At 50.8% G+C, this 26,657-nt stretch overlaps 1 protein-coding gene across 4 annotated transcripts in view; it reads left to right on the top strand.

Annotated features, from left to right (window-relative positions):
* Positions 1–8,194: 8,194 nt before the first annotated feature.
* Positions 8,195–26,657, top strand: part of LOC311444532 (rho GTPase-activating protein 7-like) — a 52,087-nt gene continuing 33,624 nt past the window's right edge. For 3 of the 4 annotated variants that reach the window (XM_084535768.1, XM_084535769.1, XM_084535773.1), the window contains exon 1: positions 8,195–8,443. In XM_084535768.1, the coding sequence (XP_084391894.1) occupies positions 8,329–8,443 (115 nt within the window). In that variant the 5' untranslated portion in view covers positions 8,195–8,328. Of the gene's footprint in view, positions 8,444–14,382; positions 14,499–26,657 lie in introns of those variants that run through there. The other variant, XM_084535770.1, reaches the window with a different exon arrangement.

Genomic DNA, 26,657 nt, shown 5'->3' on the forward strand with positions numbered 1-26,657 from the left:
ACTTAATGCTTAGACCCTGTTGTTGATTTAAAGTTGAGATTTATTACAGTAACCTGATATTTGGCTTCACTGTATGTTCACTAATATACAAATGCACAAAGTTTACACTTCACTGAAAATTCTGAATCTTGTCCCCTTTATTTGTTATGAGTAGAAGTACCTGGGTCCTGGTTCCTGATGAGAAACAGGCTGTGTCCTCATGTGGATGGTTTTGTAGCTGTGACTGGGGATGTTCCCAGGGTTGATGGGTATTGGGGTATGTAACTGATACAGCCAAAATCTCTTCTATTTTCCTGTCAAAACACTTTGGGTAGGGGAAGGAGGAGGTGGCTTTCTCCAACCCAGCTATTTCTAGGGAAACACTGCCCTTAAGACACTTTTCCAGAATTATCAGAACAAAATTACTTGGCTTTTCTCTCCCCTTTTTGAAGTTCTTACTGGTTTTCTGTGTCTCTGACCAGAGTGGACAGCTGTGCAAGAGTCACTTGCTGCTGGGACGCGGTCTGTGCAGCACGTGCTTGAAACCCACCACAAGCACGTGAAGGCTTTCCAGCCTCGTTGCTGGCCCCTGCTGCTAGCAGGCAGCACCACTAAATTCCTTCCAAGCCACCTCTGTGTGACGCTACTGGGGCAATGCTGTGTTGCAGGAGTCCTGTGCCTCTGCTGCAAAGCCGCGTAGCCGTCAGGTGGATTTAGTGCCTGCAGCGCTGCATTTTTTCCACTTGGCCCTGGCCGTGAGCACAAGCTGGCACTCATCAGGCCCCTGAGCATTTCTCTGGGTTTGGTCTCGCCCAGCCCAAGCTCGTTGCTTCTTGTGGTCCCGGGCTGCAGCCAGGCGCGGGGGGGATGAGGGGCTGAGGTGGGAGTGTGTTTTGTAGGAGGTGAGCGGTACCATCCAGGGCCAGCACAGGGACTGAACGCCCTTCGGTGCCCTGTGTGATTGGCGTGGCATGTGTTTCAGAGCATCCTGTACTAATTATTTGTCTAACAGTGCCTGTAAAAGCACTTGCTAGCCTGTTGTGATACGTGGTGCTGAAAGTGTGGCCGGGAGGTGTTACAGCAACACAAAGGGCTCTGCCGTGACCCTGGGCAGCGCTTTTTTCTCCTCCCCATGGTCCTGGTCCTTGGCAGAGTGATGAAGTGAATTATTGAAGTGAAACTGCTTGAAGAATTGTTTTTTAATGATTTAGGCCAAACAAAACCTTCCTTAGCCCTCTAAATTGTTTCAGTAAAACCTATCATTGGTTCTTCAGAGTTATCTGTTGTCACCTTCGGTCTTGGTTCTGTTACTGAAGCAGATCTGCGTTCCTTCATCATAAAGACGCCCTGTCTGCAGCTAATACCTTTCCTTCTAGGGCAGCAGCTCTTTGGTCTCGCCTTCGTACAAATACAGCGGTTCTGGTTAACACCCAGTTAATGCCTCATGGCAGCAGCTGAAGGAAATGCCTCCAGCTGGTGCTTTTATTTAAATATTTGCACTATCATGTTCCCGCTAGACTGGCTGAACAGCAAAATATTGAGTTCAGTGCACTCTCACTGCTTGATGTTTTTATCGTTTAAGGCTTGAGACAACTTGTAAATGCTTAAAATAGCGTGAAAATCCCTGTGCTGGCACAGGCTCCCAGCCTTACGGGAAGGCTGTCTGCTCTTATCCTGATGTAAAGCTTTCATATGTTCCACAGAACAAGCAGGGTAAAGTAAAAGGTTAAATAACCTATACGACAAGTTATTGTTTAAAGATAAACCCCTAGCTTGAGTGACAAAATAACGAGTTGATTAAAAAATGAGCAATCAGTTGTCCATCAGCCGAGGGCCATGGCTTCAGTGAGCTACTGTAATTCCATCGATTTCAACAACTTCTCACAACAGTTGTTAAATGAAGCTTTGTAGTACAAACAACAAACAGTTAAGCTCTTGCAGGGGTTGATACTTGAAAGGTACGCTCCCTGGAAATGGGCCAGATGTTTGCTGCCTTGCTCTCCTATCAGCTGCCAGAGAGGGAAAATTGCATCTTGCCTATATGTAATGTCTGGGTTAGCATTTCTTACAGGAGCCTGGCTTGGTTTGGCTCTTAGTGAGAGCTGTCACCTCTGCATTGTCACCTCTCTCGTACTCTGGTGATGTTTTCTTTCTGTTCATCCTTACCAATGGACGTCCTGAAGTCTCCTGTGTGGCAGAGACTTTACCACCAGGCCCATGTCTGATCCAAAGAAATGCTCCAGCTCTCCAGTTCTTGCAGCATTTTAGAAACTCCTGTGACTTTTTGTTTCCTCCTGTAGCCATATCCTATATGCTGGCTGCCTGGAGACTTTCTTCCATAAGAGGACTGTATTTTTTCCCCAGGACTAATAGATAGGATAATCTGAGATACTCTTTAAGCTGCATAGTCAGCAGCCCCACCTGAATCATAACTTCTTGCTGTGCCATTCTGTGGGCACGTCCTTGTGCAGTTCTGATTGTTGGTGCTGTACAGAAATACTTGCAGCTTCTTGGCCGAAGGAGGATCTGAAAATGCGGAGGGTGCTCCTGAAGGACGTACAAGTCTGTGAAAGTATTCTCCAAATGCATGAGCCTTGCTTTGAGCTTAATACTTGAAGCCACTCTTTAATTCATACTGTGTGCAGCTTCTGGGGGTGTCGGGGTAGATGCTGCGAGGTGTCCACAGCCCTGCTTTGGCCAGCAAGGGCCAGAAGGATCCCTAGCACCTCTGCTACCTTTGGCTTTTTTGTCTTTTAGTACTCTGAGTGCAAATAGATGCTTAAATAAAGCTAATTTGAAAGTAATGTGGATATGGGGACAGATGAGTGGCTGCTAATTTGAAAACACTAATTGATTATTTTTGTAAATCAGTAATTACAAGTGCAGCAAAGGCTCCCAAGAGTCCCAATGTATATGTCCCGATGGTGGGACAGGCCACGTCTGTCGCGCCATACAGTGCACGTTCACAGGTAACTGCGACCTTGCCACAGTGCCCTGTTCACTGGAGACAACTCGTAGCATGCTCCAGCCCCACCTGACAGCCCTTTCGCAGCAGGGCCAGAGCGCTGCGAGGTGCTGTAAAGTGCAACTCTTCCCCCCAGGGGACTTGCTTCATCTCCAATTGTTGGTAGGTGGGAGCAGCGACACAGAAAGGTGAATAGCCCCGCGCCTTTCAGTGAGCTCTGAGGAGAGGAGGAGCGTGTGGTGCCGTCTGCTCCTTCTGATTTTGCAGGGGGAACAGCAGCGGTGGTGGCAATGTGAGGGGTGACCAGGGCACGGCTCGGGCCCTACCTGGGCTGTCCCTGGGGTGCATGGCAAAGCACGCCCACAGTCCCTGCCTTGCTCTCATTTTTCTCAGACTGACCATTGCTGTACAGGGTGAGGAATCACAAGCTGTGGCTAGGACTCCAGCTGATTTGAATACACTCACTAAAATAAGCAGGGATTTTCTGCACAGCGGTGTAAAACAAACCACAAATTATTTAAATGCTCGTTTTCATCTTTTTCTCAGCACATCTCACGGTCAAGGTGCCTTGTTACCTGCTTGGCAGAACGTAAGCGTTACCTGAGGGGGGATGGCTCCCATGATAAGGGACAAGGGAGTCCAGCTGGCCCCAGCTGAGCCGGGGGTCGTCGCTGTCCTGAGATCTGAACCTGGAGCACTGCAAACCAAAGGAGGTGTCTTTGTCTTACAGAATCAGGAGATTAAACAGCAAGATGAAAGCCTAACGTGGCATGGTCCTGTCAACCCGTCAGCAGCTGGGGACAAACACCACCTCCAAAGATATGATTTACCTGGGCTTTTGACTGATGGCTTCTGCAGCAGCAACGTACAATGGAACTGCTTCGTCTGTCCCCTCCTGCCGCGGGGACACTCAGTGTCTTTGTTTTCTTCCCTTGATGTGCTGCATGCATGGGAGATTTGCTGGGTTAAAAGGGGCAGCCTCGGTGCTGAAATCCTCCAAGAGCTCGTTAGCCTTCCACAGAAACAGAGCGAGTAACCAGGCAGGGAAGTGCTGCAACCTTCTGGCCCCTTTCCTGGGGTTGGGTCCCGCAAGAGGAAGGAAGGAGAGGCTGAGGCTGGTATTCCTGGAAGCCCGGTTTCATTAAGAGGAATTTGGTTTTTGTACCAAACCCTGGTACACTTTGCACCTGGTTCCTTACGTAATTAATCCTAAAATCTTAGTTGAACTCTTCTCGAGGAGGAAAGTGGTGCTGTCCGTTTTGCTGTCTGGGACAGAGGAACGGGACTGTTAGGAGGGGTAGAGGCTCTCCCACCACTGGCATGGGCTATGGGTGGTGGGTTTGCTCTGCAGTCTGAATACTGACCAGGGATATGTGACCGGGTGAGAAACTCCCCCTGGGAGGGAGACTACTCCCCTGGCATGCTCTGCTGTGGGAAACGACAGCCTGAGCTGTTAGACACAGGCCAGGGATAGAAAATCTCTTACTTTGGTGTTTAATGTTTGCGAGAGCTGAACTTTGCAGGCAAGGAAGCATTAAACATCCCAACTCCTCGAAACTGCCACCCTGCTCAGGTCCTGATGCTCGGCGCTGCTCAGCCCCCTCCCCGCTGCTGGGGGCACCCGCGGCCCCGCTGTGCCCCTGTCTCGCCCCGCTGCGACTGCCCCCAGGCCACTTCTGGGAAGACAGGGGCACGCACAGCTCTCCGGGTTCAAAAACCTCTCTACAGCTACGAAGCGCTGAGTTCTGCTAGTGCTATGGGACACCTCACAGCAGTTTATAGTGCACTGTGAACAAATAAAGATGTTTGTTGGTAACGAACAATATCTGACAAGTTTGGAAATCTGCTTGGATGACCTCAGCTCAGAAGAGCTCCATTGGGAACAGATTCTTTTGGCATGAAGAAAGGGGAAATGGTGAGAAAATCCCATTTCAAGCATATCTCTAAACAAAACCCAGAAGACTTGAATTGCATTAAGGGCTTCTAAGTCGGAAATAAGTTGGGAAGAAGAAACGCTGCTTAAACCCGACACTGAAATGGGCTTATTCAAAATACACTAATGACTGAAATTAGTACAAGCTGGGAAATTTGTTATTTTTAAGATCCAGGATTTGAGATCAAGGATGTACTTGCTTTCTTGGAATAGAGGGGGCTGTCAGCAATATTCAGCTCCTCTCTGCTGTTGGAAGCTTTTTGTCAGAAGCTGGGCTGCTCTTTCTGGGATTTTCATCTTGAGGTCTGAAATATCAGTCTAAATTCTAAAACTCAACAAGCACGAGCCTAAGAGATGTCAGCGATTCTGCAGTACTTGTCCAAACACACGTGCAGAAATGAATCCCACATGGACCACGGCCTCCCTGAGAGCATCCCCAGGCTGGCAGCCGCTGCCCTGGGGGCAGCTCTCTGCTGATGGGAGGGCACAGAGGGGCTGAGGCCCTGCTCAGCTTTGGGAGGGACACGGAGGGTCTCTGGGCCCCTTGTGGCAGATGGGTGGCCAGGTGGGATGCTCTCACCTGGCTTTGGGGTTTCTCCAGGCAGCAAAACGGCATCAGCTGGCCGGAGGGCACGGGGCTGGTCTGGCTGCAGGTGCAGGCACTGGCGGTGCAGGCACAGGATGTGTCTTGGCTGGCTCTGACAGCATGCCCTGAGTGCTGCAGGAGGCTGCTGCCTGAACGATAAGCTGCTTATCTTCAACCTGTGTGTTTTTTACTCAACAGTGAATAAATACTCTTCGGTGCTGGCTAATAAAGCTGTCTCTTTGGGAAAAAAAAAAATCACTCGAGTTTAAACTTCACTGTTACGTCATTAATTATCTTTTCTAACAGTATGCACATGCTCACACACCCCTGAAAATATTTGTGAGATAATGCAGACCAGCAGTATCAAAATACATCATTACCAGCTGCAGCCAGCTCAGGCTTAAGAAATCACCCACCCACAGTCTCGCTTGGATGCAGATGAAATCCAGATGCACAAATGCTCAAGGTCTCCACGAGGGAAATGCTAAATGGTACGTGAGAATAGCTGTGTGTTGGCCTTCAGTACCACGGCTGTGTTCAGATTATTTTCGCAGTGGCTGTAATGACTGGTTCTTGGCTTGCTGGTGTTGTTCAAATCTGATATTTTAACGTTCTGGGAAATGTAAAAAGGCCAAAATTTCCTAACTGCATCTGCTGACAAAGGATGTTTGCTTCATCTCGAGATGGTCTGGTGCTTCCAGAAATGTTTCAGCCCTTGCAGCAGTCCCAAGACAGAGATGTGAGTGTGAGCAGCTTCTAAGAAAGTGGAACAGCTTTGCTTTTTCCTGGCTGTAGCTTTATTTTTAGCATACATCCTGTTTTAGCCTAGGGTCACGTCTGAGATAACAGGAAGCACTTCAGTTCCTTTATATGAATAGCCTCACTGTTCATTCTTCATTTTTTCATTTTATTGAACAGATTTTCTTCTTTACATCACCATGAAATTGCAAGTGACTACCAAAGACTTGATCATTTCTGTGGAGCCACCTTCTTGTAGGTGGCTTCCAGCTGTTTCCTCTTCCCTTCTCCCTGCCCCAACCCCAAACTTCCTCTCCCTTAGCCTCTGTGGTCTCCTATTCTCTGAGACCCATCCAAATTCCTTTAGGGAAAGAAAAGTACAGCATCACCCTTGGTAGGCCCAATTTAATTCTGGACAGGACACAAAGGAACTAACATTTCTTCCTGCTAAGCAATATCGGGGAGCACGCTGGCAACAAGTGTTTGGTTTGTGTGGAAGCGTTAACCCAAGGGTTTGGTTTGTAAGAATCAAAGCATGAAAACACCTGGGGTGATTTGGCAGGAAAACACCTGGGGTGATTTGCCAGGCAGGTGCTTGTGCCTCCCAGCCAGGACACGTGGCTGCTCTGTGCTCTCACGTGGTTCATTTTCTAGGGAAGCAGTGCTCCGGGGAAGAGGCCGTCACGGCGTGGCTGCGGCTTTGTGCAGGAGATGGAAGCAGAAAGCGTAGGGCTGCAAGGCAGCAGGAGCAGCCCTGCTTCACAGCTTCCACGTGGTGGCTGTGCCCCTTGTCAGCTGTGCCTCCAGTCCTCAGGTTGCCATCTGCTGAGGGACGTTAATTAAGTTATCTCAATCAGTTGTCTCGCCAACAAATACCATCGCAGCTTATTCCTCTGAGACACCAGGCCCAAAGCTGCTGTCAGAAAGAGGAATGGGGAGGTGCAAAGCACACATGTAGCACTAGCAATCATTTGTAGTCAAGTTGTGTTCTTTCCCCATTAATTTATATTCTTGTTTGGGTTGGATTTTGCCAAGGAGCTGCACTGATACAGAGCTATGTGCTGGGTGTTCATGTCTGTCACAAAGCTGCTTCAGTCTCCCTCCCCAGAGGGGGAGCAAACCTAAATTGACCCCTGCTTGTCCAAAAACATTTCTGTGAGTACCATTCCCAGGCACATACCTGACAGAGCAGGTGACTGAGGTTTTCATGTGCCTTCCCTCTACCCCCACTGCTTCCCAGCCCCGTGTTGGTGCCCGGCGGGGTCAGCCCTGGTCTGGAGTTTGTCCTGAAGGCGGAGAGCAGGGCACCCTGCAGGGGGGAGCTGGCAGGGACCTGTGGTTTCTGGGAAGATGGGCTTCCCATGCCTTGCTGCTTCGCATCCAGCCTGTGCTTGTGTAAATAAGTAAGGCAGTGAGGCCCCAGCATTAACCAATCCCCCCTTTATAGAGGCAGCAAGTGCAGCAGTGACTGAGTAATGCAGGACAGCCTGGAGACCTCTTTCTTTGAACAGGCTCTACATAAAAACTTCCTGCAGGTTATTCCCATGCCACAGGAGAAGCATCCAAATCCACCTCTAGACCAGGCTGTTCTGTGAAAATAATTATATATTAAAAAAAAAAAAAAAAAAAAAAAAAAGACATCCCAAATAAAATAAGCAACTGCCTGCTGGTAAAGGAGATGGCAGGCACGCGCCTGAGCATGCAGAGCTCAGAGGACACGGCGGTGAGGAAGCTGTTACCCACTCAGCGGGGAATGCAGAGTTACAGCCTTGTCTGAAATCCTGTCCCCGCTCCAGGAGATGCTGCGTAGCCTCACTCTGTGTTTACTGCCCTGTGTGGCAGGGAGCTGGCTGTTTATAAGGCACAGGGGTGGAGCTGCAGAGCCATGCAGTGCTCTGGGGTGGGTGCCACGGCCCCCCAGTGCAGCCAGCCCGGGGTGGCAGGGGGTGCTTGTCCCCCTCCCCACAGGAGGGACGCTCATCACGTTAACTGCTGGCTTCTCCTGCACGGAAACGTTTCTAGGCCAGCTGAAGAGGCAAAAGCCAGGAGAACAGCCGGGCTTTGGTCCTAACCTGCTGCAATTTCTTCTGGAGTCTGCTGATCTGTGCAGGTTGGAGCCCCCCAGGCATGGCAGAGCCGGGGAGGCAGCGCCTGCGGCGAGCCCTCAGCGACCACGGCAGGGACTCGGCCAGCAGAGCGTGGGACGTCTTCTGGAGGAGCACCAGAGAAAAACGCCTCGCAGGTCAGTCAGTCCGAAGGGGTTTGAATCCTGTGCTGGTGGGAATGAAGCGTCTGGGCTGCGGTCTTCATAGAACCACAGGAATTTCCATTTCCATAGGAATGGAAATAGGTCTACTTTTTTTTTTGTCAAGGGTGCTCCTCTTAAATGGTGCTACCTTGAGCGCTGTGCTGGTGTGTTGCATTAGGGTGTTTGCCTGACATTTTTTTCAGTGGGAACAAGGAGGAGTTTTGGACTGATGGTTTGTACATAGAGCTGCAAATGTTCACATCTACCTAGAATTTGATTTCTATCTTTCAGTGTTTAAGTTTGTGCTTTGGCTGAAGTTTCGTAGACTTTTAAAATATGAAGGTGTCTGTACCCTACAGCAAATATGAACTGTTATATCGTGAGTATAACTGCTTGGCAGTGATCTGTGCAGTGACACTCATTTGGAGCAGCCCCAGCCCTATCCGTGACACTTGGTGTGTCCGTATGTTGGGCATGTGTGCAACAAGAGAAGCTTTGCAGTGCCCTGCAGCCTCTTCTCAAGGTGCACGAGTAATTATTGAAGCCATATGACCACGAGCAGTTGCAAAGAGAAGCTTAGAAGTAAGTCTGAGTAAAGGAAGGAATATTCTCTGAGATAGCAACTTTTGGATAATGATACATAAAAAGCTCAGGAGAACAGAGCAGTAACTCACATTCTGAGAAATTAGTTGTCAGTGTGCAGACAAACACTCTGCTAGCCCGTCGCTTGGGGAAGGAAGTGTGAGAGTTGTGGGGCAGGACGAAGTCAGTGCATGCTAAACAAAACCCCTGTAGGGAACAGCTGTGTTGCTGGAAGCCCGTGTTGCTCTGGGGATTTTAAACCCAGTAATTGTGACAAAAATACATATGCTCTTGGGGGCAATGAAGAACATGTGGTAGGTATATGCATGAAGCTTCTTGCAGAGCTTTGCTTTCAGGTGTGGCAGAGTTTCAGAGTGAAGTCAGTGCAGAAGTTCTGGAGAAACCCAGATACAGTGGAGTAAAACCTTTCTAGAGCACCTCTGGGTGTGAGGAGCACTGCTGTGTCCTGCAAGCCATTACTGCAGGCAGCCCAGCATTGGAAGGCAATGCTTAGGTTATCTTTAAGTTGAACTCTGAAGATTTTAGTGGCAGTTTGTAGCTGATAGAGCAATAGCAGGTTAACAAAGGACAACTGCAGGATGCAGGAGGGCCCAAGGATGGGTGTGAAGGCAGAGCAAAGCTGTGACCAGGCTCGTTCTGCTGACGCTCCCTAAGGAGTATTAGTGGATTTGTTACAACCAAGAGGCTAAACCAAAGCTTGGGGCAAGCCAACCCCTTTTTGAGAAAGGTCATCTTTCAACTGTAGATCCACACTTAGCCACTGTTCTGTCTGCTTTCACAAAACCTGCAGCTGCTCTGATCGCACCACAAAGAGCTAGATCAAGACCTAACCTTTGTGATTCCAAAGAGCAAGGACCTTGCACCCTGTGATGCTCGCTAGGGCTGGCTCTGTGCCTCGCAGGGCAGGTGTTAGCTGTGTGCACAGCAGGAGCAGCGCTGCGGGCGGCGGCTCGGCCATGCTCCATCAGCTGCCGGCAAGAGGGCACATCCTAGCAGGAATGGGCAGGTGGGATGGGTGCCAGGGATTGCTTTGCGGGAAGCATTCTGATACACTGCCTCATAAAATCATAAGGAAACAGGTGACCCTAAAAAAGCATAATGTTTTCTTTGGCTGGAACTGAGAACTTGACCTCAACAGGCACAAGTGATGGGGTGAGCAGAGCCCTGGGCATCCCCAGCCCTTGCCAGGGGCAGCAGCTTGCTGGGGCCTCCTCAGCATGGTGTGAAAGGGGGGTGGCAGGGTGAGACCCCCAGCCTGTGGGGACATGCCAGTGCAGCTGGGCAGCTGGTGATCACTCACAGCTATCTCCTTGGTCTGTGACAGCTCATGACTGATCCCCAGCCTTCTCGTGTTTCCCTTCTCGTGTGCCACAACACGGGGCATTTGCAGTGAGGGCATCCTGGTTGCCAAAGCTGTCCCTGTCCTTTCTGAGCCCCAGGCCCTCTGAGCTCCTCCATCCCTCGGAGCCTGGCTGCTGCCGTAAGTCCTACTTGTGATGTTGCCCTCGAGTTGTCTCTGCTGGGAGACGGCCAGCAGGAGCTGGTCATCTGCCACCAGCAGATGGTCTTGGTTTCACCCAGGGGGTTTGGGCCTGAACCATGGCTTGTGGAACTAACATGAGTCTTGTTCTGAGCTGGAGGGGTACAGCTCATGGTTTGAGCTGGATTTTTGTTGCCTCAGCCCCTTCTGAGATGCCTTTTCCCTGCCTGTACATATCGCCCCCTGCTGGGCTTGCATCTGAACGCTCAGCGCTGTGCCGGGCCTGCTTTGGGATGAACCATCCATCTTGTGTTGGCTCCTGACCTGGGTGGCCTTCCAGAACTGAGTTGCACCCGAGTTGTGCTGGGCTGTGAGAAGACAGCATGGACATATTTTTGCTAAATATAAGGGGCAAAGCCACAGATCGTACTTATTATTCTGCACCACATGTAAGGACTCCAGTACAGCTGCTTCTCCTCTTGCCAAGGGCTCCATGAAGAAGAGCAAGCCATGGCCTGAGGGGGCCTGGCTGCAGAGTGGAGCAGGTCTGGTGTGTACATGGCTGGAAAGCCTGAAGGCACCTTCATTAGCTTTAGGGAGAAAGACAGGATCAGGCTGGGAGGATGCAGACAGCAGGGAAAAGTGCTGAACACCAGCTACTGCTCTGCCATGCAACAGAGCAGGTGTCATGGGGCTGAAGTGGCATTTGGGGAAGAAACTATAATGTTGTCCACACCAGAACCTGCCGTCTGGAACTTCTTAGTCACCAAACCCTAAGTATAATGAGAAAAGCAGATAGCATTGACTAGTCTTCCTGTGTGAGCTTTGGTATGTCGGTGCCAACGCAGGCCAGGAGGCACCTACCTGGTGTCCTCTCCCAGCTCTGGTGCCCTCCTGATTCCCCTTCCTCCCCCAGTGCCAGCACCTCCCCAGTCACACCGCTGTGATGCTGCTGCCTGGGCACTGGCAGCTTCTCCCCTGGCTATGGCCACTCATGCTAGCACTGCTGGCTGCGAGCTGCACCAAAATGTACTGCTCTGTCGCTGTAAACAGGCTAAAAATATCCCGCTGCTGTTCCTGTGAGGGCCCAGAGCGCAGAGAGGCTGGGAAGGAGCCCGGGGTCAGGCAGCCTCTGGGGACGAGGCGCAGGCAGGGTGCGTGGGGACGGTCCCCAGGGCTCTGTGGGGACGGGGCGGGTGGGAAGAGTCCCATGGCTTCGGCCCAGCCAGGTGCTAGCCTCATGCCGTGTTCTGGCCGACTGGGCCAGCGTTTGGGGGCACAGCTCGGGACGTTGAGCATGGGTACGGCCCAGCAGTGTGCACTGTGCCCATGCCTCCCAGCCTGCCCCAACATCGCGAGGAAAAGCTGAGGATTTGGGTTTTAAAACAACTCGTTGGGTAATTCTGAGCTAGCAGAAGTGTGAGGAGAGGGGAGCTGAGTGTTGAGCCCAGGGAGGACCCAGAACTAGCAGCAGCCCCAGCTGCTGTGCCCCCGAGCAGGGCTGGCTGGCCACACGTGGCCACTGCTCCCACCAGGCTGGCCCCAGGCATGGAGGGCAGCAGACCACAGCTGGAGGGTGTTTTGTGGCTTCCCGGGACGCTGAGCTCTCGCTGCTCACTAGGAAATTGGGAACCGTAGGGAGTTTTGCACGGGAGGGCTATATCAGCTGGATGGGAGGAATTTTTCCTGAAGTACATTGAGGAATGGGAGGAGACGGGTGGAGGACGGACTGGCTTCCCTTGGAGCACAGGGCACAGCCCTTTCTGGCTGAGCATAAGAGGAGAGAGAGTTCCCAAGCAATATTTTCATCCTCACACTCTTCTGTTTGTGCTGCTGGACAGACTAGTAGAAGGCAATGATGAAGGTCAATGTTTTTCCATCTCTCTGCAGAGCATTTCTGATTTGAAGAAGGGCTGTAGAAGGTTACCACAGGTGGTTACAATAGGTGTCTGACTGCTAGGCTGAGCCATTGCTCTGTTCAGATACCACTGAAGTTATTCAGACCTACAAGATGACAGGAAAGAAAGGATCACAAAACACAAAGTGATTGAGGTTGGAAGGGACCTCTGGAGACCATCTGGTCCAACCCCCCCTCCCTAAGCAGGGTCACCTGCAGCACATTACACGGGACCACATTCAGGTGTGTTTTGAATAGCTCTAGAGAAGAAGACTCCGCAGCCTCTCTGGGCAACTTGTTCCAGTGTCCTGTCACCCTCACAGTAAGTTTTTTCCTTGTATTCGGTTTGTGGTTCTGTCTAAACAGGCCCAGCTGGCTGAGCCTTTCCTCATAAGAGGTGCTGCAGTCCCCTAATCATCTTCGCAGCTCTCCACTGGACTCTCTCCAGGAGCTTCATGTCCCTCTGGTACTGGGGAAACAAAACTGGACACAGTGCTCCAGAAGAAAGAACCTATTTGACAGCTTCAGAACAGGACAAGGGCCAGGGTCCCTCTCCTTTTGCAGGCAGCTACTTAGCTGGCCTTTCCTGGAGCATCAGGTTGGGTTGAGAGAGGAAGAGGTGGAGGCAGAAGGGACTCTGGGGGTGAGACACAGGTCTGTGCAGCAGCCCCAGCTGCTGCCAGCTTTTTCCGGCTTTTAGAAGAGTGATGTTGCCCAGCATAGGAATGTTAGAAGCTGAAGTCATTGTTAACTGGGGTCCTGCAGGCAATACCCTCTGAAGGGCTGTAGGAGATGCTGGGTTTTTCTGGGTGCTAAGTGCCCTGGAAGGTGGGACAAAAATCTGAGCACCACAGAGCACGAGAGCTGGAGGCTTAAACAGCCTGAGGGAGGGCATCGAGACAGGGAGTCAGCTTCATTTTGTGTCTTATCTTTCTCTCATAGTTCAAAAAATGGCTGAGTTATCATACTTTGATATTATCTTTCTTTAAATTGATTTTTAATGAAAATCATGCCTAGCCTTATGGCTTAACATAGAAAATCTCAAAGGAAGAGGGAATAGGTCCAAAACTGTGAGTAAATGCACATGGAAGGCAATAATCTCATTAAAGCCCAAATGTACTCATAGCATCCTCTGGTCTTCCCCCCCCCAAAAAAAAAAAAAAAAATCCAGTGAAGCCCAAACCAGCCAGCACTCCAGGTGGGCAGCTGTGGGACCCAGCCCTGCACTCTGACCACTTTGTGTCTGTGTCTCTGCAGCCAGAGCCCTCTCTGCAAGTGTGCAACACTGCCTGCTCAAATACACCAGGCAGCAAGACGTTTTATTGCAAAATAAATTCAAACCATGATCAGCTGCCTGCTCTCTCCAGAATAAATTTGGTGTGGCGGTTGTCTAAAAGAAAATATATTTTTGCTGCTTGAAACAGTTTCAGTGTAAGAGCACTACATTTAGCATATTTTTCCCATTGCCTATGGTAAAAATACAGCTGAGTGTTGGGGGTCATGCCTACATTAACAGCACTCAGCAATGTGCTTTGCGCTGAGCTCATTCACTTGGGCAGTTCTCCAGTTAATTGAGGATTTCTCACTGTCATAACTCTAGTGCTTCAAGTACCTCTATGCGTTTCATGACTCTTCATCCTGCATCTGATTTAAACTATACGTTTCCTGTACTTATTTCCTGACAGTATTTCTTGCCAGGGCCCACACCACCCACACGTTTGGCACTGTCACTTTCAATCCCCATTGCAAGCGTGTTTGCTGAGCCTGCTGCGGGATGGCAGTCAAAGGAACCGCTGGTGAATGCTGAGGAAAAGGGAAAGCAAATGGCAGAGCGAAGGCTGCTGAGATGTGAAGAGGGACTGGAAGAGGCTGTGACTGCACTGCACTCGCCCTCTTCCCAGCGAGGTTTCCCCACCCCGTCCTGGGTGGGATCTCCATGATCCTGCTTAAAGCCAAGCAGGCGGGCTTGGAGCCCGGTCGCCCCAGGCAAGGTTTGCTGGCTTGCAGGGACACGGGAATAACTTCTGTGCAGGGCAGTGACACGGCTCGGTTCGCTCTCCCCATGGAAGGTAGGAAGAGGTTTATTTTCTTCCCTTGCTTGTTCTGCACCTCCAGTGTTATTAACCAGAAAATAGGGTGAGAGCTGCTTGGGGGCTGGCGTGGCGAAGGTGTGGGTCCAGCTGCTCCCTCTTGGTTGCAGCTCTTGTGCTCCTGCAGAGTTAGACAGAAAGCGGGAAGTTTTTCCGCTGACAGATTTTATTCGGAATTTCGAAAATAAAATGCAGTTATCGGAAACTGTGAAACCCTGAGCGTCCCCAAGTCAGGGCCAGGGCCCCTCATGCCGCGCCTCAGCCCGAGCCGGGCCGGCTTCGCCTCTGGGGGGCAGCAGCCGCCTGCGCGGCGCCCACACGGCCGGGCCCGGGGCTGGGGCGGCTCGGGGTGACCCCGGCCCGGGGAGCCCGGAGCGGGTGCCTCGGCAGGAGCTGGGTGCCCGCGGCTGGAGATGGGTGCCCCCGATAGGAGCTGGGTGCCTCGGCAGCCGAGGCTGCTCCCCGCCGCCTCAAGGGGGCCCTTTCGGCAGGGCCACCGCGGGGACTGGAATCGCGTTTCTCGCCCTTCGCCCCTCTGTAAATAAATCAAGCTGAGTTTTCAGCCCTCTGTTTGAAGGTGCACTCCGGCCAAGTTTCGAGTCGATTTATTTCTCGTTGTCTTGCGTCGCCCTGGCAGCATGCCGAGCGCGAGAGGAACCCGATCGGCTGCAGGACGGAGCATCTCGCTCCGCACGGGTCCTCCAGGCAGTGGAAAACATGCATTTTGTTAGGGGAAAAACACTTATCTTTCAGAAATGAGTCAATTGATGGCATAGGCTATAAATCATGACAAGAACGGGCAGTGTTCCTAGACTGCGCCGAGAGGAATTCACCACAGGAACGCTTTGCACTTGAGCGCTGACACAACGAGCGTGGGGCAGGAGGGCCTGGTTTGTGTGGGCAGGGGATTGCGGCTCCCCCACGGGTAAATGGTGGTGAATAAGCAGCTGTTTCAGGCATTAAAACAAAGTTTTCTGACAGGTGGAAGACGAGAGACAGGTCCTGCTGACACCTCAGTATGGTTCTTCCTGTGGTGCCTGATGTCTCACGGCTGCTGGAGCTGGGATGACCTGAGCATCTCGGTGCAGCCAGCAACCCGAAACACCCTAGGCAGGCCTGATTTCAGCCACCTGGGTGCCAGGGAAGCCTCAGCACCATGCTCCTCATGGCTGCTGGCCTCGCCTGTTGGCGGGGACAGGCCCCACTGGGTACAGGGGCTGTGGTCGGGTGGCAGGGAGCTCCACAAAGGAGCTGCTGCTCATGTGCTGCATGACAGCCACCAGCTTTCCTTCACGGATCCTCTCCAACAAGAGCAAGGACCCTCTGAAACCTGACCTTCTTTTCTCAGTTTTACACACTGTAGTAATTGCTCCTCTCCTCTGTCAGTGAGCAGCACGGTTACCAGATGATATCCTTGACTTATGCAGCCTAGCCTTGTATGATGGGGCCTTTCCATTTGTTAGGCAAAGCCTATTGGTTTAATTTCTGTCTCATTATTCAAGCTAATATTGAATAGGCCACTGATGGTGGCGTATGAAATTAAATAGTGTGGAAAAAAAGGCTGACGTGAAGTAACTTCTTGTAAAGGATGGGCAGGGGGTGGAGGTGAACATGGAATGCCCTGCGGTGCCACAGTCACTGCTCCACCTCGCTGGCTGCAGGCGGGGTTTCGGGCAGCGCTGACAGGGACACCTGAGCTGGTCACACACCAGCAGCGATGGCTGCGAGGGGACATGGGCTGGAAGCCACATCAGACAGCGAATGGCCAAGCTTGTCTCAAACCCACCTCACTCTCGTGCCACTGCACAGCCGTGCCTCTGGAGGTGACACCGGCAGTGTGGTTCCCTCGATGGTTACCTGGGACAGGACGTTCCCCACCTACTGCGAAGGACATGAGAGCTGTCTGTCATGGTGGATTTACAATCCCATCACCAGCTCCTCTCAGCCTGAACAGAAATAGGCATCGTGTTCAAGTTTACACATAAATATTAAATTATGTGTAAAGAGGAGTCTGAAGAGTCTGTAATGTGAGCTGTGGCTGATTGTCCAGGGATGATGCCAAGCACCTGTCACGTACAGCCTCCTCTGGGCTGTCGGGGTCCTTGCCACTAGGTGTCACAGCCTGCTTGGGTTTGCAGCAGGGGACCAGAAGTGTCACCAGCGCTGGGGACCCTCGCCCAGAGCAGGCAGCAAAGCTGTTCCTAAAGTTGTTCTGTTGGAGCAAAGTGAACAAAGAGGAGCTTTATGGCTCCTTGTTTCTTTTCGAGCATTTTGGAAGCGTTCTGAGATCACACATGTTGTTTGGCAAAGCCAGTGATGCCACCAGGTGAACAGAAAAGTCCCCTTGCTGCCAGCCCCATGGGACCCAGCCACTGGCAGGCTTCCAGCTGCCCTCCTTCTGCTGCAGCAAATGGCAACCTCCATCAGCTGCGGGTAATTTAGCAGAGCACCCTATGTGTTTTTCAAAAGCTCCTCATCGAAAGGGCCACGTTTCTTTGTCAGTCCCACTTGCACAGGCAGGAGGCAAAAGGAGGGCAGAGCCTGGGCAGATGTCTGGTGCTGGACTCCGTGTTAGCCATGTCAAACAGCTACGTATAGGTGCATGGGAACCCATCCTGACCGTATGCTTCCTCTCTGGTCTGAGCAGAATCTGTAATCAGTTTGACAGCACAGGGAAGGATAATTCTGCTTGCTTTTTGGCTGAACATTGTACTGAACAACAGTAGAATATAAAGTGACAGGGCTGGGCTGGCTGATGCTGGGTATGCAAGTCATATGGAAAGCTTCTTAAAGTTTTATTAAAAGTGGGTATATTGTTAAAAGACTAGAAATAAGGTGCAGTGTGAAGGGTTTGCTGGATAAATAAGTGAATTGCAGTGCTTAAAACTTCCTGATGGAAGCGATTTACATGCAGACCCAAGGCCACCCCAGCACCAATAATCATGCAGTTTTTCAGTGAAGTGCGCCAGGGAAGTAAATACAGGAGTCATTCTCCATCAGAAATGAAATGTTTTTGGTGATCTCAAACTGAACAAATAGTACATTCCGGTGTTACCTGGGCTATTCATTTCTCCTGTCTCAGTGTGTGTAGCATTGCTCATCTTGATTCCAGGACCAGCCCAGCCTGAGCAGGGACGTCCCCTCTGAACACTGGTGTGCAGCCTGGAAGGCAGCTCTGGGACAGGACCCAACTCCTTCCTCGCATGTGGGGACGTGTGGCAGAGGTGGGTGCGTTGTGCAGGAGGCAGGACCATGCTTTGCACGTGAGAGGATGGGAGCTGCCACCCACCCCACCCCAGTGCTGCTTCCTTCTCCTCATGTCCAGCCAACAAGGCTCCTCCCGTGCTGTTTCTGCCTGCTCTGTAAGCATGTGCGTTGCTTCATGACTAAGTGCTGTGATAGGGTGTAAGGTTATTTTTTTAAAAGGATCCATAATTTCATAAAAAATAAAGATTCCTAACAGGCCTGTACATTTCTGAAGCTACCCAGAAAGAAAACTCATTTTGAATTTCAAATGTCCTTCAATCCACAGCAGATTCGTTCTTGCACTTGCAGCCCTGCTGATGCTGCGGACCCAGTGTCCCTCATCAGAGCAACGTAGTGGAGGGCTCTATGTGTTCAGTGCTTTAGCTGATTAAGCTACTAATTACTGAGGCTAAGAGAGTTGTTTGACGCAGCTGGAAGGAGAAATTGCAGGGATTTGCCTTGAACTGTTTCCAACCTGATCGGACATTAAACAAAGAACTCGGGGAAATTTAAATGACAGCTTGTGACGGGCATGTCAGACCCCGTGCTGCAAGCGTACTGAGGGCCTCACCCCACTGCAACAGACACGATGGATGTGGGACAGCTGCAAACCATTCCCTTCTATTCATTTTCACCACGAGTCTTTCTGAGCAGTAACACGTTAGCATTTTGCTGTGTCTGGGGTTGCCTGGTTTCAGCTCTGGGGAAGTGGCGAGTCCTCTCTGGGTTTCGGAGAGGCACGGCTTCGCTGTGCGGTGGGCTGGGAAGGCGGGTGCTCGGGAAGCATGCAGAGAGAGGAGGCAAGGTGAGCTGCATATAAACACCAGGAGAAACGGCTTTCTGGGCCGTCCTCTGAGTTTGCTAACCCTTAACGAGGTCCTCGTGGAGGAGACAGCGGTGTGTCTTCACGTCCAGTTTGTTGGTGGCTCTCAGGGGCTGGCCTGGGCCACGTTGCCCTTCCCTGGAATGAATACCCCAAATAATTCGAGGTAATAAGAGCACAGCCCCCCTGCAGAGGCTGGAGCTGGTGGCTGGGGTGTCTGCATGAAGGCTCACCAGTGAGTGCAGGTGGGACCTTCTGCCCCAGCCCCGCGTTGCGGCCAGCAGGAGAGGAATGAGGGAATGAGGTCTTCTCCTGCGTGGAGGTGAAAGTGGTGGCGCTGGAGGGTGGCATTTCCTAACAGATTTGATTCTTTGGGATGGTGCTGGGACTTAGAAGGCTTTGGGGGAAAAAAAAAAAAAAAAAAAAAGAACCACCAGCTTGCAATTAACATAAATCTAATTTTCTGCAGTTATTACCAATCTCAGATTAATTCTGCAGCATGACAAAACTGCTGCAAGGCCCTCACACTGGCATGTTTAATGCATGCTGGCGTCTATACTGGCGTATATATTAAACATCATTTCCAGGCACATTAGGGCTTCTTAAGCAAAGTGCAGATAACAACTCTGGGTGCTCTGCGGGGGGAATATGTGAGTGCAGAAGCATGCAGATCCCTGCCTTTCCTTTTGTACGTGTATTTTTTCACTCTTGTGCTGTTCTGGCAACCCCAGATGTGTCAGCATTTGATTTACACCAGCGGAAGAGCTGAATCTGGAGCCTGGCAAGGAAAACTCCCCAAGCAAATCCCTCCTGGCACCCTGCATGCTCTCGTGGCACCCTCTGGCCTGGCTGGGCTGGGTTTGGTGCATGCAGAGCTCACGGGGCTTCTGTGCCCGCTGTGTCCGTCCTTCCCATGGCAAGGGACTTGTAGCACGGGTCAGGCTCCTGGTGGGCAGAGCTCGTCCACCTGAGGAAAGAGAAATTCCTCGCTGGGGCCTTTACTGTGAGCAGTTGGATGGTGGGGAACTGTTCTAGGGGCCAGTCCTTGCTGGATGAGGAGGCTGTGATGATGCCCCAGAGCCAGAAGGTCTCCAAGAGGAAACAAACCCCTAAAAACCAGCTTTGTGCCTTGTAGAAGTGCCCAGGAGAGGAGCTGCCTGACGTCTATGAGAAAGAAGTATCTGGGAGTGGTCTCAGTGGAGGAGAGGTTCCTCGATGAGTTCTTCCATTCGGCTCCGTGGCTGTGGGGTGGTTCCTCCACCGCCTGCTGGCCGGACCTGGGATCCCTGTAGGCACTGCTGTAAGCGGGAATAATGGGGGCGTGCTGGCAAGGAACTGGAAGGACTTTGAAATCCCAAGGCATCTTTAATGGGCTGCTGAACAGTTCACCACAACTTAGGCATAACGTCCAGAGCACACAAGGCAATCGCAAGGTATGGGATCCACCCCTCGGGTTGTCCTGAGGTCACTGCAGGAGCTGGCACACGAGCGATGTCCTGGTGCCAGGAGAAGCGAGTTCGCGATGTTCGGGGAGGAGAGGTCAGCTCTCTTCCTGTTCAGATGTTTTCCAGAAATGCTTGAGCATTTTAGTGGAAAAACGAGTGAGGGAACAGGAAATACTGCGGTGCCATCGGTACGGTTGTGGCAGCGGGGAGGAGAGGTGAGGTGTCGGGCAGGGCTGGTGAGCACGCTGCGGGGCCAGCAGCTCACGGGGCTCGTCGGTGCTGCACACAAGGACGTGCTTACCAGCAGGGAGCAGCAGCCTGGACATCTGAGCCAAGGTGCTGGGCTTCTTTCATCTCAGGTCCTACAAACACGGCACCAGTGTTCAGATGTAGCCTTCAAGCCTTGAACTTTTAATATTTCCACCAGTGGACAGTGAAAACTGTGCCACTAAAATCCTCAGTTTCATGGAGTGTAAGTCGCTAGCAGACTTTCCAGTGCCAGGTTAGTCATGGTGAAATTAGCTGTTCGTACCTACTGCCAGCCCTGCTCTCGGGTCTTTCTCCCTTTCAGCAAATTTATGCTCATGTTCATGCCCTCCCAACACCTCCTCTATCCCCAGCTTCACAAACCTTCCAAGCATGGTCTGCTTGCTATTACTTACTGCTAAACTTGAAGACAGGAGCTACTTTTTTCTCAAGCACAAAAGAGATTTGGGAGCCTAAATTCCATTCAAATTCACCTCAAGCAAGTTTTGATGGAGCTCAGCGAGCCTAAGAAATGCAGATGCTCCTCAAAATGTCACCCTCGCCGTACCTGCAGGGTCTGACATTACCCAGCCTCCTGGATTTGCATGGCAAGCTCCCTGTGCTGCCGGGCCAGCCTGCTTGCTGTGAAGCTTGCCGAGCTGTGAGCGTGCACACACTGGATGTACGCTGATGCTGCAGGGGGAGAACGCCTCAGAGTGAAAGCCACTGTGCATTTCAATGTCTTCGTCAGAACTTAGTTCATCTCTGCCCGAAGCTTCACAAGAGCAGCTCCCTGAGCTCCCGGGGGCGGTTTCGGAGGGGCTGTGCGGTGCTGCTTGCTTTCCCGTAGTCCCCTCCTTGTTCTGTGCCGGGCAGAGACGAGACACTTCATCAGGGAGCTGTGTCCTTTTGAAGAGAGATCTCCTGAAGAACGAGTGGCCAAGGGAGAGGTGTGGGCAGAGCTTGTTACAGCACTAGGGTTGGCCCCTGGCTGTGACAGGATTTTTGAGAGAGTTTTCTCTTGGCCATGTCTGTGTAGTGAACAGTCGTGTTCGGCTTTATTAGGAGATTACTGTGACATAACACGGGCAAGACGCAGACCTGTTTTCTGAATATTTTACGAACTTGCTGCTTAGGTTTCTCTGTGTGTTATTTGGTAGTGAGCACAGCTTGGAAAAGCAGCCAGTCCGGCTTTGACCCTAAGACCATTCCGGGAACAAGCAAACACAAATAACCCTTTCCTAAAAATGTTCTCTGCAACCCCGCCCTTGAGAAATGGTCTTCTCTGTAACGATGCAAGTCTGGACAGCATTGGCAATCGAGGGCTGAACTTTAGCTCCCGTCCATGCACAGCAGTTACTTTTATGGTACCGAGAGCTCCCTGGAGGCAGGGGGCGAATTGCTGAGCGGCCACGTGGTGCCCAGAGCAGACGAGGATTGCAGCATCTGGCTGCTTGGCCCTGTGACCGAATTAAAGGCTGGGGGCTGGGGGACAAGAGGCTGGCGTGTGGCCTCCGTGACGGCAGCGGCAGGGTTTTATCCCCACCAGAGCTCCTCTCAGGACACAGAGGGCCCCTCTCTGTACCCGTGTTGCAAAGGGTTTAAACTGCAAGATCTGTGTGCTGCCCTTATCACATCAGCGCTGTGAGCAGGTGCAGTCTGCACACCTGCAACCAGGAGCTCTGCCATGCCAGTCACTTCTCTGAATTGGTCTTTAGTGCTCCTTGGCAGTGAAAAAAAACATAGAATTAGGCACTGCGTGATTTCCACAGATACTCTAACTTCAACATAGCGAGCCCTTAAACCACTGACAGAGTGATCTGACTTCAGTGGAGGCAAGGGTGGAAACAGAATCGAGTGGTTCCAAAAAGAAAAGCCATCAGACCTCAGCTGTGTTCTGATTATTTTCTTTTAATTTGCTTCCTTCTCATTGCTTTTTTTCTTAATACAGAGACATAAATAATGTTAAATTCCAGATCACCCCTGGGTCTGAAATTTAGCTGTAACAAGGACTCCTGCCAATTTTTACAAAAGGATTTTGCTAACATGAAAGAAAAATAGCTCATCCATAATAAATGCTTCTCCTGACCCGTCTTCTCCTTTCGCATTTAAGGTCAACCATCTCTGAAAGGGGAAAAAAAAAGTTAAAGGATATGCAGAGAGTCAGCTGCAACAACAACCCAAACCTCTGGATGAAGGTCTTCCCATCAGGGTTTGGAGTTTTAGACTGCTCACAGCTGCCACTGCATTTTTTCCTTGGCCTGAATAATGTAAATACTGGGCTGTGTAGTGCTTTCCTTTACACTGGTGTAACTCTAGGTTAAAGCTTAAACCTCGACTTGAACATGCACACATTTTATCCCTGGGATCTCAGCAAGACAGCATGCGGTATAAAATTAATCATGGGTGTAAATCTATGCAGGACTTCTGCCCAGTTCTGCAAATTTGACTTCAGACGACCTCAGAGCAGTTCCTCTGGATTTTAGCTTGTGCAACCCAGGCAGAATTTGGCTGATACTTTCTGCTCTACCCATGACACTGGCCAAGAGCAGCTGTTTGGTTACAAACTGATCATTTGGAAATTCTTCCATTGTACTCTTTTTTTTTTTTTTAGTGATACGTTTCTCTGTCCTGCCAGAGAAAATACCTACAGGTTTTATAATCAGTTTATTCTGCTGCTGAATTGGTGATGCACTTAGAAGGGCTAACATAGATGTCCTTTGTGCAGGTATCTCCACCTTATAACTCCTTTCTCCAAGGCCATGCCCTCACGATTCAAAGCAGGAGTGGAGAATAATTAAGATGTGGCGGGAGCTTGCTGGATATGAAATATCATCGTGCAGTGGCCAATTTGAAATTCTACCCATGGCTACGTGAAGGTGCTAAAACGCAGTTGAAAGAGGAGTGGCATGTTCAGAGGGCTGGCAGCAGGACGGGCACTGCTCTAAGGTCTGCACTCACTTCCTGCGTGTCTGATCCAAGATAACGTTTCTTTAGAGACTCATGGAATGGTTGAGGCTCAAAGGGACTTGGTGATCAAAGGTTGCTGAGAGTGGCCACGCAATGACATCGGCCAGCTCCCTCCGCGCTTGTGGGTTCATCCTGTGGGGGCTGCGGACAGGGACTGCTGGCTTGGATGCTCCATGTTCGGGCAGCCCACCAGGCTTTCCCCTATGGAAACCAGTTTTCAGAGATTTTCCTGAGACGTTTTTCTAAGGTTTGGGCATCCTATGTGAAATGCTAAAGGGCTGACTCTGATTTTGAAAAGTTCTCTCTTAATTTATTTTTTGGATGCAAATCAAAACAAATTAGGAGAGATGGTTAACGCGTGCGTGTTCAAATCGGCTGGCACAACCCAACGCAGTGTTCTCCCAGGTGGGCAAAGAGCACAACCTTGTTCGTCGCCCCGGCCAGAGGAGCCCTGGTACCTCCAAACGCTCCCTGAGCCCCGTGTCCCTGCGCTTCCTCTGCCGCCCTCCTGTGAGGGGTTGGTTTCCGCAGAGGGGAATGCCAGCCTTTGATGCTCACTGCTGGGTTGGAAGAAGGGCCGAATTCCTCTTGTTTCTTGAAATAAACGTGCAGACCCCTTGAACTTCCTGTGCTGGAGGAATATGTTTACACATTTCTTCATTCCATTTGTCTTGCTGGGGCTGTGAGAGAGCTGGCAGTGTGGGTACGGGGAGGGGAGCTGTGTGACCAGCGCGTCCCAACAACGCCCTGCTGAGTCCCATCCGTGCAGCCAGGTTGCAAACGGACTCAGGAGCCCATCTCGGCTCTGGCATGTGGCCTTAGGATGGGCCACAAAGTCCATCTATCCCAGTCATTTTTGGAAGGGCACGGAATATTTTAATGGAATACCCTTTATATGAAGTTCATGGCGGGGAAAAAAAAAATCATCTTTTGTATTATGTTATCTGTACTTGCAAAGACTTCCAGGACACCGCTGCTTGCAGCCTTCCAGATAGGTGTCTGCTCTTCGGTACCATCTGAAGTCAGGGGAGTCAGAAGGAACAGAATTTATTAGAGGAAAGAAAAAGGCAAAACACAAGGAGGGGGGGTTAGTGGTACACCTAAATTAAGGTGTATAGCTTAATATAGCTTGATTAAAAGTGTTAGTGGTCGGAAGAAGCTCTTTAAGATAGAGACCGTCTTTGCTCTGAGGCTGAAGTGCTAGGAGGTCTCAAGGGTGCCATCACCAGGTACGTGTAATTATGTCACTAGTTCAGGACTCAACACAGGCAGCATGGCAGGAGAGGAATTACGAAGGGTAGCTGACTGAGGATAATGGATAGTAGGATGAAATTGAGAGGAAAAACTTAATTGGAATTAACTAGCTGAGAAAAGCCTCTTGATCTGTCAGACAGTGAAATTGCCTCCCAAGAGCAATGGTATAGTCCCAGCCACGTGGGCATTTAAAGCCAGGCTAATGTCTGTGATTCCCCAAGTTAACTGGAGTATCTCGATAATTGGAACTGACACAAAGATTTATCTCCTCTGATTGACTCGCTTTCACAGGGGCTCATCTCTTTGTGGTACCGCACAGAGCTTTCAAGGCAGCTGTTTGCACTTAAACTGCCAGGAGCTGACAATATGTATCCATTTCAGCTCTTCAGATGCATTCTTTGAAAAAACACTTAAATCACTGAAATAGACAGTGCTAATCAGTCTGCGGGAAAATGGAGCATCCTTACCTGGGGCTCACTGCCATCAATCTTCCCGTGGCAGGGCTCAGCTATCAGGCGGCTGTAGAAAGCCATTTCAGTGCATTACTGCCAAATGCCCAATCACCCTGAAAAATTGGGCTGCTTTTGGCCAAGCCTATAAAAGGGAAAGACATTTGGCCAAACGTATAAAAACAAATGGTTGGTATTTCAGGAGAAGCTGCCATTTGCAGTGCAGAAGGATTAATCACGCTAATGATGGGAATGATATCCCACGCTGATTTCAGAGGAGATTGCGCCGCAGCAGGCAGGCCCTGAAGGGCGGGTTTTGGAAGGAGGTGTGCTCAGCTCTGCCCAGCTTTTGCTTCAGCTCTGTGACCTTGGCCAACAGCAGCTATCTGCTCTCTCATTTTGTCCTCTTTGGTTCAGCACAGCTCTCCAGAGCAGCACCTTCCTCCAGTGTTTTGGGGCTTTTTACAGCGTGCTAGTTAGTGCATGAGATTTACGGGATATGCCTCTGTTGGAAGCGGATAAGGAGGAATAGGCTCCCGAATATGAAATCAGCTTGGCATGTTTGCTGACTGCAGTGCCTTGGCAAGCTCCAGGTCGTAGCTGGAGGCTGTTTGATCGTGTTTGCAGGGTTGGAGAAGGACTGACTCACAGCCTCACTTCCCAGCTTGGAGGTACAGCCTCTAGGTGCTCGCTGGCCTGGAGGGACGCTTTTCCGTGGTGAATGGTTACACAACCCCACTCTGCAGGCAGAGACATCTGAGTGGTGCTCCCGGCTTTCCTGCAGCTTCCTTTTGAGCAGGTCGCTCCATCTGTGGCCATGCCCTCACACTTGCACCTTTGCTGGTCTACTGGCAAAGGAGAGCCTCACCGTCCTCTCTGTGCACGTGCCACCTGGAAAAAGGTGCCTTATGCTGTGAGGATGTTGCTAACGCTTAAACCTGGCTGAGCTCCTGCTCTCCCTCATTATGCCCTGAAGGTCACAAATGGGTAGAAATGTGCGTCCATGCTCCTCAGCACGCTCCTTCGGCCACAGCCACTCTTTGCCTGCAGGCTGCCATGGAAAGTGTTAGGGGTGAAGGACATTTCCTCTGCACCAGGGCGTGTGAGGGAATGGTTTGTTTTCTTGCTTGCTCTTGGGCTGGCGCAGTGAGAAAGAGGAAGCGAGAGAGCAAAGCAGCTGGGAACACGGGAGGGCTCGTCCCTGGGGAGCGGGGGCAGAGCCACTGCTGGTGGAGTGGCCCCTGCTGCTCACTGCCTACATGAGACCTAGTTGGGGAAATGAATGTAAATGAAATGTGCTATTTTTTTGCCTGGAATGTTGTCAGGTATTGCACTATTGTGATTTAAGGAGTGAACGGTTATAAAGAAGCCTGCGTTTCACTGCAGTTCTTTTCCAAACTATCATTTCTTCTGCTAAGAGAAGGTTGGGTTAAATATAGCTCTATAGGTCTAGGGAGAAAAAGTTCAAAATTTAAAGTGAAAATTAAGGAGAAGAGCTGATGGAAAATGGAACAGGCAGAGGTTATTTAAAGTTACAAGAAAAAAAAAGAAAAAGTTAGAAGTACTCTTTGAGAACTTTAGGCTTTGGGTAATACCTGCAAAGCTGCAGCCAACTGGTACAATAAGACTTTTTAAACAGATGCACATTCCTTATTATACTCTTAAGTTCCTTCAGCCCTTCTACAGTCTGTAAAACGTTCTCAGT

This window comes from Aythya ferina, assembly GCF_964211825.1.
Source record: "Aythya ferina genome assembly, chromosome: 14".
In the NCBI taxonomy this organism is placed as follows: domain Eukaryota; kingdom Metazoa; phylum Chordata; class Aves; order Anseriformes; family Anatidae; genus Aythya; species Aythya ferina.